At 33.9% G+C, this 12,927-nt stretch overlaps 1 protein-coding gene across 2 annotated transcripts in view; it reads left to right on the plus strand.

Moving 5' to 3' along the window:
* The window catches only part of kndc1 (kinase non-catalytic C-lobe domain containing 1), a 63,278-nt gene that overhangs the window by 4,016 nt on the left and 46,335 nt on the right, over positions 1-12,927 (plus strand). For both annotated transcript variants that reach the window (XM_084092928.1, XM_084092929.1), the window contains exons 2-8: positions 570-768; positions 4,366-4,424; positions 6,975-7,127; positions 8,242-8,359; positions 9,225-9,411; positions 10,693-11,110; positions 12,733-12,844. In XM_084092928.1, the coding sequence (XP_083949054.1) occupies positions 570-768; positions 4,366-4,424; positions 6,975-7,127; positions 8,242-8,359; positions 9,225-9,411; positions 10,693-11,110; positions 12,733-12,844 (1,246 nt within the window). The remainder of the gene's footprint in view (positions 1-569; positions 769-4,365; positions 4,425-6,974; positions 7,128-8,241; positions 8,360-9,224; positions 9,412-10,692; positions 11,111-12,732; positions 12,845-12,927) is intronic.

A 12,927-nucleotide genomic window follows, 5' to 3' on the forward strand; every position in this document is an offset into this window, starting at 1 on the left:
AAAAGTACAGTATAAAAAGTACAGTATAAAAGTACAGTGAAATATTATTAGAATTTAAAATAACAGTTTTCTATATCAATATATTTTAATACGTAATTCATTCCTGTGAATTTATTCCACAAAAAAAAAAAATGTCTTCAACATTGATAATAATCATAATGTTTCTTGAGCATCAAATCATCATATTAGAGTGATTTCTGAAGGATCATGTGACACTGAAGACTGGAGTAATGATGATGAAAATTCAGCTTTGATCACAGGAATAAATTACACTTTACTATATATTCACATAGAAAACAGATGATTTACATTGGAATAATATTTCACAATTTTTACTGCATTTTTTCTTTCAAAAACATTAAAACACCTTAATTATTCCACACTTTTAGCATTGTGTGTGAGTGTGTTTATGTATTTGTGTGCATGTGTGTTTGACTGTTACTGTTATGCTGGTAATATAATTTCTAATGATGCATTGTGTGTTAAATTAGAAAATGTTTTAACCCCATTGCACTGCACGTGTCTCTACATCATGCATGCATGCGATCAATCACTCAATATTTCCTCAGGAGAATGTTTCTCTGGCTGATATTTTGTGTCTGAGGGACAGAGGGCTGTCGGAGCAGGAGCTGTGGGCGGTGTGTGTGGAGTGTGTGTGTTCTCTACAGAGCATCGCTCTCTCTCCACTCTTCCACACACTCTGCGTAACGCCCGACACACTGGCCTTCAACGCTCACGGCAACGTGTGTTTCATGGATCAGCTCAGCGGTGAGTCATCAGCTTCGTGACTCAAACACACTCACAGCGTTTGCCTGGGTTTATTGAAAATATTGCTTTTGATGCACATCTCTGCAAATGGATGGTTTTGACAGATGTGTCTTCATAAAGAAACTGTGGATAACCATATAATTTACTGTAAAACAAACAGTAAAATGACTTTCCCTGTGAACAAATGTACTGCTCATTGCAAGTTAATGTTAATTAATTCTTTAACTAATTATTGGGAAAGTTAACTGTAATTTTACTGTAAAATACTGTTATATGTGTGGTTTTGGCAAGTAAAAACTATGAATTACCATATAATTTACTGTGAAAAACAGTAAAAGGACTTTCTCTGCGAACAAATACTACTCATTGCTAGTTAATGTTAATTAATGCTTTAACTAATTATTGGGAAGGTTAACTGTAATTTTACTGTAAAGAATACTGTCAAAATGTATGATTTTGGCAAATAAAAACTATGAATTACCATATCATTTACTGTGAAAAACAGTAAAAGGACTTTCTCTACGAACAAATACTACTCATTGCTAGTTAATGTTAATTAATGCTTTAACTAATTATTGGGAAAGTTAACTGTAATTGTACTGTAAAATACTGTTATATATGGTTTTGGCAAGTAAAAACTATGGATAACCATATCATTTACTGTAAAAAACAGTAAAATTACTTTCCCTGTGAACAAATGTTCTGCTTATTGCTGGTTAATGTTAATTAACGCCTTAACTAATTTTTGGAAACTTATAAAAAGTTAAATGTAAATTTTACAAATTCTACAAATGGATGGCTTTGACAGACGCGTCTTCATAAAGCTGGGAGAGTGTGATTTTATTCATGTGCATCTCACATGTGTTTCAGTGCTATTGTGCAGTCGGATAATGGGGGCACTCATTTGCATAATTATTAACAGATATAACACCCTCCCACGAGTGCGCAATTTATGCCATAAAGAATTATTAATGTGCATTTTGTGACAGTCTAAAACCTCTGAGATAAACATTTGTAAATGAACTCGAGAGTCATGATCATGTTAAGATACTCAAAAAATACTCAAAATGCTACAGTACAAATGCTGTTAAACTGTTACTTTAACATAATTGTAAATGGTTTAGCATTGCATTATATGTAATTTGGTAACACTTTACAATATGATTCCATTTGTTAACATTATTTAAATACATTAGTTAACATGAACTGACAATAACAATTCTTCCACAGCATTTATTATTATAGTTCATGTTAATTTGCTAATACATTCTTATTAATACACCTGAGCTAACATGAACCAACAATGAACGGTTGTATTTTTTAACTAACTAAATCTTTGTTTAACTAAGATTCATAAATACTGTAACAAACATATAGCTCATTGTTAGTTAATGCATCAACTAATGGGAGCTTATTGTAAAGTGATACCTGTAATTTTACTGTAAAAATACTCTCAAATGTATGGTTTTGACAGGTAATAACTATGAATTACCATATAATTTACTTTAAAAAACAGTAAAATGACTTTCTCTGCAAACAAATGTACTGCTAGTTAACGTTAATTAATGCCTTAACTAATTATTGGGACCTTAGTGTAAAAAGTTAAATGTAATTTTACTGTAAAATACTGTTAAATGTATAGTTTTTGCAAATAAAAACTATGAATTATCATATAATTTACTGTGAAAAACAGTAAAAGGACTTTCCCTGCTAACAAATGTACTGCTAGTTAATGTTAATTAATGCCTTAAATTATTGGGACCTTAGTGAAAAAAATTAACAGTAATTTTACTGTAAAAATACAGTTACATTTATGTTTTTTGCAAGTAAAAACTATGAATTACCATATAATTTACTGTAAGAACAGTCAATTCCCTGTGTGACAAATCACATATGATTCTTCTTCTTTTGTTATCAGATTAGGATGTTTTGTGTTACAACTTGTAAAATACAGTAGTCAACATTTGAAGTGGATCAAAAAAGTTAATCAAAGTTGTCCTATAAGACAAGAACGGGTATTGTTCAAAATTCATGTATAACTTTGATGAAAGGTTTTGATCGACTTCAAATGTTGACTACTGTACAAATGAAGGTACAAATGAGAACTACAGTACATACAAACTAGCAATGGTTTTGTCCTCTAGTGCCGTTAGAAGGCCATTTCATACACTGAATGTCATTCTCAAAGGCCACAGCGTATACTTTCTAAATATACCGGTGAGTTCCTCCGCCCGAGTATTTTCTGGAGGATCTGAGATACTGAGGAGGAGAACGCCTGACCTATTTAACAGATCCAAGCGTCTGGAGGAGAGCGTCTCTTCTCAACGTGCCCTAGTTAGACAGCGAGAGTTAGAAAAGCTCCTCCGAGGACTTACACACTTATTCACAGAGAGAGAATATAATTACACATCACAGCCGGAGCTTTCATACTGTGGGTTTTTGTCATAGTTCTGCGCATTTCCACACATATGGTTTTACTGGTTAAGTGAACTATAACAATTACTAGCGCTCGTAAAATCAGATCAAACACCTAATGCTAAACGTTGAACGTGTGTGCGTCGTCATGCGGCTTTTCTGAACGTAAAAGGTCTGCAAAGTTTCAAAGTGCAGATAAATAGAGTTATTGTGTCCTAAAAGAAAGAAGCGATTCTAAACTCCAGTAACGAGTCGTCTAATTCACTGTAAAAAGTGATCAGGTGACTTAACTTAATTTTATTTTTTTAGGAAACCCGTTGCCTTAAAATTATTAAGTAAATAAACCTTATGCTTAATAAAATTTAAAAAAAGTAATGTGGAATTGTCAAGTTCACATAACTTATTTTTTTCAATTAATCATTAAGTTTATTTACTTAATAATTTTAAGGCAAAAGGTTTCCTAAAAAAAAAATTAAGTTAAGTCACCTGAACTGAACACTTTTTACAGTCTTCCAGTCTCACTTCATACACGAACCTACATAGGTTTGCAACTAATTTGCATAATGCCAGCCCATTGGCTGCCTGCGCACAACGCCTGCTTTGCCCCGCCCTCAAACACTGAGACTGGAAGAGTTTGGTTCGTGTTGTTCATGTCCACTTTGATGAGATTGATACGGTAAAACTCACGCCATCGTTACTGTTCGTATCACTGAGATCAAGAGCTGAGATTCAGATATGATAATGAGTGTTTGATTTCTGACCAATCACAGCAGAGCAGCTCTCAGAGAGGCGGGGCTTAGAGAGACTGAATCTTCGAACGAAGCGTTTCAGACTCTGAGAGGAAAGAGCTGATGTGCAGTGGAGATTATGAGGACATTAAAGTGTTTTTGACATTGGATGCGTGTGAACCTGTTGTAGGAGACGCCAAAACAACATTAGGAACCTTTAAAATATCATAATTGGGGCTCTTTACATGATTACATTTTAGTGATCAGGTGTACCATTCTTTACCTGGTGAATTCAATTGTTAATATTCAAGCTTGTGTTTGGGATCGAACCCTTGACATTGGTGTTGCTAGCTCCCAGTTTTTTTATACGTGGCTTTTGCATCGACAAGCAACACTCGCATTGGAAGTGTGAAAATGTAGTTTGATTTCTCTCGTGTTATGTGCCTTTTCTCAGATGATCCTGACGGCTGCTTTGTTCCTCCAGAGTTGGATAAGACTGGAAACACGTTTGAGGTGAGCTTAAACTCTATTATTTTACAAGGTCAGAAACAATGTTTGCTAAATGGACAGAACAGGGGAGAAACCTCGCAAAACTCAATACAATAGACAACAATACAAGCAGTGATGTGTGTGCTTATGACATGCTGTGAGAGGATTGTGATGCTGCGATCATGACGTTTCAGTGCATCTCTTCTTCTGGAGCACTTTCACCTCATCTGATGTACACACACGTTTCATATTTCACAAAAATTACCAAAAACAGCAGTCAAGCTTTTTGGACATATACCAGAGTAATAACAGAGTAATACAGAGTAATAATAAAATAAATTGTAATTATAAAAACTGAAAAAAGAAAAGAAATTATAATAATTTGTTGCCTCTTCATGACATTATTTTATTAATTTTGTCATTTTAATTTTATACTTTTTTTTAATGCTTTATATACGCTTAATCTTTGTCAGATGGAGGCCAGCCTTCTTTTCTTTTTCTTTTTTTCGTAACATAATTTTAATTATTTTGTAATTTTAATTTTATTCTTCATTTTTATACTTCATATACACTTTTTTTCAGATAGAGATCATTCTTTTTTTGGCATGTTCAGAACATAATTTTAATAATGTATTTTTTTATTATTATTTTTTTGCAGGGTCATAACATAATTTTAATAATTTTCTTCTTCTTTTTTTTTCTTCATATACACTTCATTTTTTTCTTCTTTTTTTTCCAGTCCTTTTTTTGGCATCTTCATAACTTAATTTTTATAATGTTTTTTTTATCATTGTCATTAACATAATTTTAATCATTTTAATCTTATACTTCATTTTTAGGATGACTGTTGCATTCTGTCCTGGGCCTACAGATGAAAAATAGCCTTTGTTTTATTTTATAAACTAATAAATAAAATAAAAACTAAATAACCTCCTAGCTTCTACCTTATCATATATATATATATATATATATATATATATGTATATATGTATGTATGTATACAGTAAAAGAATAAAAACCACGAGCCAGAATTGCTGTAGGCGGTTTGCATTTCTGAAATGAACACACCTTATGTAATGCTCTTTCAGTGGGAATGAACAGCCTTTTATTTTAAACACTCCTTAATTCTGTTTCTCTACAAAATATTAATGTATTCTGAAATAATGATGGTGATCCGATGTATGTTGGCATCAAGTGTATATTTAATCATGATATTAAGATTCTTCTTATCGTCAGATTTTGGACAGATAGACGAGTCTGAGTCTTCTGTTGTTTGTAACGTTTCTGATCTTCTTTTCATTGAAATGTTTCCATTATTGGAGCTGAGCAATGAGTCGTCAGGTTTGATGGATTCAGATGCGGACCAAACCTGAAGAAAATATAGTCTCAAAGAAACTGTTATTGGAAAAACTGAAACATAATTTTAATAATATTTTTTTACGTTCATAACATAATTCTAATAATTTTTTCATTTTATACTTGTTTTGTCCTTCATATACACTTAATTTTTTTCTGGATGGAGACGAGTCTTTTTTCTTTTTGCATTTTCATAACATAATTTTAATAATTTTGTAATATTGATTTTATACTTCATATACTTTTCAGATGGATTATTTTTGCATTTTCATAACACAATTTTCATAATATTGTTTTGCATGTTCATAACATTTTTAACAATATTTTTGCAGGTTCATAACATAATTTTATTAATTTTGTAATAATAATTTTATACTTTTATACTTTATACTATACACTTCATTTTCTTTCAGATGGAAGCCAGTATTTTTTATTTTCTTTTCTTTTTTTACATTTTCATAACATAATTTTCATAATATTTTGTAGCAGGTTCATAATATAATTTTAATAATTTTGTAATTTTATTCGTGTTCGTGTATGAAGTGAGACTGGAAGACTGTAAAAAGTGTTCAGTTCAGGTGACTTAACTTAACTTTTTTATAGTTAATTTACACTTCTTTTTTTGCATGTTCACAACATTTTAATAATTTTGTCATTTTATACTTCATTTTTATGCTTCATATACGCTTAATTTTTTCAGATGGAGACCAGTCTTTTTTCTTTTTGCATTTTCATAACATCATTTTAATCATTTTGGAATATTGATTTTACTTCATATATTTTTCAGATGGAGGCCAGTAATTTATTACTTTTTTTTTTTTTTTTGCATTTTCATATTTTTTTTTTGCATGTTCATATTATAATTTTTTTATTTATTAATTATACTCTTATTTTTTTGTGCATGTTCATAACATTTTAATAATTTTGGAATTTTAAAATTATACTTACATATCCTGTGACTTCAGATAAAAAAAATAAATAAAAATAAACTTTGTTTTATTTAATAATCTAATAAGCAAAATAAAAACTAAATAAATGTGCCTTTTGTTTTGTAAACAAAAAGACTCATAATGCATGCGATGATCCATTACAACTTCATATTACAGATTTCATCTAGTGATAGTAGATCAGGTTTTGGGTTTATAGTCTGTATATTAGATAATCCCTTAGATATGTTTAAGAAGTATGATTTAATTAGCATGTCTCTCTGTTCTCCAGGGTCACATGTTCTCATTAGGCTCCACCCTCTGGGCCGCGCTGGATCCCGTCACGGATCAGGATCAGGATCAGGATCAGGATCTGAGTGAAGAGAGCAAGTGTTTTCTGAAGCGGATGCAGCGAGAGAAACCTGAGGATCGACCCACACTCCAGGTTCATCAGAGACATAATTTTAATAATTATATTTCCATGTTCATAATATAATTTTAAATTATAATTTAAATAAATATAATTTTATAATATAATTCTATCATTTTTTCAATATATTTTTGAAATAATTTTAATAAAAAATAAAATAAAATAAAAAGACTATTATATTTTTTACATTAACAGCATACCCATTTAATGGATATCGGCTGAAAAGGCTGCATATTAAAATATAATAAAAAAAATTTTTTTGCATGTTAATAACATAATTGTGATAATTTTGTCATTTACAACAAAAATAATTCTGCTTTTTTTTAAAGTAACATCTTATTGTTATATTAACAACATAACAATTTGATTGCGACACACATGGACAAACCAGCACTGTGTTTGATGTGAACAAATCTTGATGTTCATGTTTGTTGACCTTTGCTAATCCAGGGTGTCCTTGAGCGCAGTCTTGTGGATATCCAGCGCTAGTGTTTCTCTGACACACACGCGCCACAGACTCAGTTTAGTCATGAAACAAAGATCTCTCCCTTCATCTGACCGATGTGAGCAATGCCCAGATCCAGCTTTACTGACGGCTGACAGAATGTTGCAGAAAACACAGATGAACTCACACTAACCTTCCAGGAATAATAAAATATCCTATACATTTGTTCTGGATTCTCTAAAGATGAATCATGATATGCACGTGAAAAAATTAGAAAAATGTACGATTTCAGAACTTCCACGACTTTCTTTGGAGAATTAAATATTTAAAATGTATGATATAAATGGTTTAAGGGTCATTTGACTGAAGGAGGCAGATTTCCCTCTTTGTTATTTAAAAAAAAAAAAAATTATTATTGTTTTCAATGGGGAAAAATGGATAATAATTATTGCATAAATATTAATTAGTACCATTAAATTCTCTCAAAATGCAAAATAAAAAAGATTAAATATTATTGAACAAAAATATAATACATTGATTTTACTGAAGAAAATAGAACATTTTATGTGTCCGGTCACTTTACTGTAAGGAACATGAGTGTGTTCATAAATAAGGAGCGCACACGGGTTAATGATGTGTGTGTGTGTGTGTGTGTGTGAATAACATCAGCTCTTATTTTGCCAGAATCTTCTCTCTCAGGCCGAGGCTTTCCTCGCTGACGTCTCGTCCACAACCGTCTGTCGGAAACTATCCGCTGTTGGACGAAGACTTCTGTCCATAGAGTCCGTCGCTACTTTCCCAGGTTTGATCCCACAGTTGTCTCATAATGTGACTTCCCATATATATACAGTATATATTTGATTGCTTGAAGGAACATACAAGATACCAAACAAACCTCAAAAAGACAAAGCTTAATACAATTTCAAGAAGAGCAAATAGCAGCAAACAAAGAATTAATAAACAACATAACCCTAAAGAAGAAGGGGGTTATCATCAAAAAATACCTTCAAAAGAAATTATGGGTTGATAATTAATCCAAAAATATAAAATTGAAATAAATAAAAATAAATAAAATTCAGCTTATTTAAACAAGTAAAATAAAACACTTAAAAATAATGAATAATAAAAAGAATACATTTAAAAATCTATATTTATTTAATTTTTTACTTGCATGTCATGTGATCATTAATTGACATCGGAGACTAAAAATAAAATAGAATAATAATTAAAAAAACAATACAAGCATGTGACCATTAACTGACATCCGAGAATAATAAATAACAAAAAATAATAATTATAATAATTAAAAAAATACAAAAAATATTTTATTTGTCTCCCTGCATTTCATGTGACCAATGTCTAACATCAGACAATTGCAAAAAATAAAATATCTAAATAAATTATTAAATTATTAAAATATGTTATTTGCTTAGCTGCATGTTGTCACCATTAATCAGACAGTAACACAAATAGTATGTGTGTGTATATATATATATGTTTTTTTTCTTCTGCTTGTCATGTGATCATTAACTGAGAACCATGAACATGTTAATTTGTTTGTTGTTAAATTATTGAAATATTCAGCTAAAATCTCAGGTGGACTTCAAGTAAATATTTTAGCTTAAAGTGGTTTGGCTGACACAAACGGTTTGTGAATTTCTTCACAGATGGATCCGGTTTCCATTTTCTGGATTACAAAGCTGTGAGATCAAACACCACGGAGAATCCCTCCAGCGCTCGTCCCATGATCAGAAACTCCTCCGGCGACTCCTGTGACGGAGAAGAGCTCCTGTTGAGGCGCAGGGGTTTGGTGTGTAACGGATCTCGCTGGTCTGGAGCTTCGGCTGGACTCAGGTACAGAAGGACCAATACACCTTTTTCTTGCTTCTATTAGGAGATGAAGTGTCTTACACGTCAAGAAATACACGGCCAGTCTGTTAAAGTGTTGCACATTTATTAACACAAAAACATGAAAAATCCTTGAAATTTGTTCAGCCTATACTTCCAAACAGAGCTCAAGTGTGACTTTAATTCCTTTGAAATCTTGCATCTTAAATCCGGATAATATCTTCCTCAGATTCCGATTTACACAATTTTCTAATTTTTGACAGCCAGACATAAGATAACTGTTTCTCCTTCCTCTCTTGAACCACTTTAGCTAGAACAGCATATGAATATATGTGACCCTGGATCACGTCTCCAGTCACGAGTCGCACGGGTATATTTGTGGCAATAGCCAACTATACATTGTATGGGACAAAATTATCAATTTTCCTTTTATGCCAAAAATCATGAGGATTTTTTTGCACCCTCAGATTCCAGATTTTCAATAGTTGTATCTCGACCAAATATTGTCCTATCTTAACAAACATACATCAATGAAAAGCTTATTTATTCAGCTTGACCCTTATGACTGGTTTTGTGGTCCAGGGTCACATATAAGGAGGAGTGGCTTTAAAGCTATCTTCAATCTTCAAGTAAATTATACAAAGAAAACTTCAAGTAAAATATACAACATATATACAAAATATACAAATATACAACTTCGAGTAAATGCAGTACAGGAAAACTTCAAGTAAATTCTTAAAGGTGCAGTGTGTAGTTTTAGCGGCATCTAGTGGTGAGGTTGTGAACTGCACCCAACAGAAGTTACGGTGGCCGACAGGAAGTGATGTCGTCGTCTGAGACAGCAGAGAGTAGCCAGTTCAGCAATGAGGTTTCTTTACAAAGATAAATTAAGAAATTAGGTTTAATTATTCAGTAATTTTGCAAATATTACTGTTACTTGTTCATCATTGTGTCAGTGTTTTATTCGCTGGCTTTAGCTCGCTTCTTTACACCAAGAACAACATAGTGACGAAACGCGTTTGTCCGTTCAGGGCCACCGTAGAAACATGTCGATGTAAGCGGACCCGCGGTGTGTGTAGAGAGAAATGCTCATTCTAAGCTAATAAAAACATAACGGTTCATTAAGTAAGGTCTTTATACACCACTGAAAACATAGATATTGCATTTCTGTCAACAGATCCTCATAAACATTACACAATGCACCTTTAAATAATACAGCACTGTACATAAAACAGAAATAAGCTGAGAATAATAATAATAATACACATTGACTTGGCTCTTCATCAGGGAAGACGAGCCCTCGCCGGACAGCAGGTCTCAGAACAGTTCTCCGGTGCACAGGAGGAGTCAGGAGAGGAGAGCCCTGAACCGGTCCTGCTCCGTCCCGGACTCCAACAACCCTCGGGTGTTCAGTCCTCCCTCACACACTCCCATCAGCATGCTGGTGTCCGACCTGTCCGAGATCAGCGAGGACGAGAGCTGGAGCGGGAGACTGCGGGCTAAACACACTCGGGCTGAGAGAAGGTCCGAGCGGGGAGGAGAGGAATCATGTGACCCGTCTGTGGACGCGGCGGTCGAACCGGACGCTCGTGAGACGGATCAAAGCGACTTTGTAGACGCTGAAATCCTGGAAGACGGAGATCTGTGCTGCTCAAACCACGACAGCCAAACTATCCTGTCCCCGAACGAGGGATATCAGAATGAGGTTTGTTTGTTGATACAGAACGGCCGAGATATATGACCCATTTTATTATTATTTGGAATTAAAATTTCCTGATAATTTACTCTCCTCCACGTCATCCGAGATGTCTTTCTTTCTTCAGTCGAAAAGGTTTTTGAGGAAAACATTCTATGATGTTCCTCCATATAGTGTCTTCAATGGGGTCCAACGGGTCGAAGGTCCAGATGTGAGTTTCAGTGCAGCTTCAAAGTCTCGACACGATCCAGCCGAGGAATAAGAGTCTTATCTAGACAAACCAGCGGACATTTTATAAAACAAATACACATTTATATACTTTTTAACCACAAATGCTCTCTTGCACTCGCTGTGATGCGACACACATTACGTAATCAGGATGAAAGGTCACGCGTGTTCCGGTTCAGAAATCAGGAGAAGTGCGAAAAACTTCAAAATCGTCCGACATCTTTGTTTTACCTTTTATTTATTTTGTAAAGGGCGTTTGACGTAGTTTTTGCACGTTGGCTTTGTAAACACTGGGTCTGTACCTCCGTCTTCGTCACGCGTGACCTTTCAACCTGATTACGTAATGTGTGTCGCATCACAGCGAGTGCAAGATGAGCATTTGTGATTAAAAAGTATATAAATGTTTATTTCTTATAAAATGTCCGCTGGTTTGTCTAGAAAAGACTCTTATTCCTCGGCTGGATCGTGTCGAGACTTTGAAGCTGCACTGAAACTCACATCTGGACCCCATTGAAGTCACTATATAGAGAAAAATCCTGGAATGCTTTCCTCAAAAACCTTCATTTCTTTTCGAATGAAGAAAGAAAGACATGAACATCATGGATGACGTGGAGGAGAGTAAATTATCAGGAAATTTTAATTCTGAAGTGAACTACTCCTTAAAACCAAGACACTACAGTTTATTTCATACACTGCTCAATATTGAGATTTGAATCTATTCTGTTCCATAACATATCTTCTCTCAGACTAGTGGAAAAAAAACATCCAAAATAAACATTTAAGTGTTTTAACCAGGGCCTAGAACTAACTTTTGGCCGCATCTGCCAATGGCTGGTGACTTCTGAAAATGTACTAGCCATAAGCATGTTTTACCGGCCATGAAACCAGTTATGACACCAACATTTTAGATACCAGTGAAAATTCACAATCCTCTATTCCAATTTCGATGCCACAGCTAAAACTATTAACCTAACTAATATAAATTTAAAACATTATTAAAGATGAGTAACAGTAGTTTTCAGGTATTTTTGTGAATTTGTCAAGAAGTCGTGAAAGAGAGCTCAATTCAGTATTTGCACGCTGTCTGAGACGCGCTTTCTGCGCTCGCTTCTGATGTTTGAGCACACAAAACTTTCCACACAGCGTTCAAGTAACGAATTGAGTCCTTTTTTGCATCTTCGTGCACTTGAATATTTCCATTAGCACGGCTTAGACTCTCAGTGCAGTGCTGGTCTGTTGACTGTCCCGCTCGTCATTCACGTTCTCACAACACTGCGTTGTTAGAATTCACAGAAATCAGCTGGGGAAGAACGGTGATACAGTTTTAGCACTTTGAAAGTGTGATAAAAAGAAGTGTGTTGATGTAAAATGAATGAGCGATATTGTTGCATGTTTGTTCCCAGTGGATGTGCCTGCGGGATCTTCTCTCTCGCTCCGCTCCGCTCTCAGTGAACGAGCTCTGGGCTTTATGCCACACGTGTCTCTCCACGCTGCAGACGTACATCGACCTCCCGGGTCAGTCAACATCAAAGACTCGTTACTTTGTCTTTGTTTATGTGTCATGTCCATAATTAACCTATATTTTAATGCAGTGCTTT

Source organism: Abramis brama (assembly GCF_963993115.1).
Source record: "Abramis brama genome assembly, chromosome: 19".
In the NCBI taxonomy this organism is placed as follows: domain Eukaryota; kingdom Metazoa; phylum Chordata; class Actinopteri; order Cypriniformes; family Leuciscidae; genus Abramis; species Abramis brama.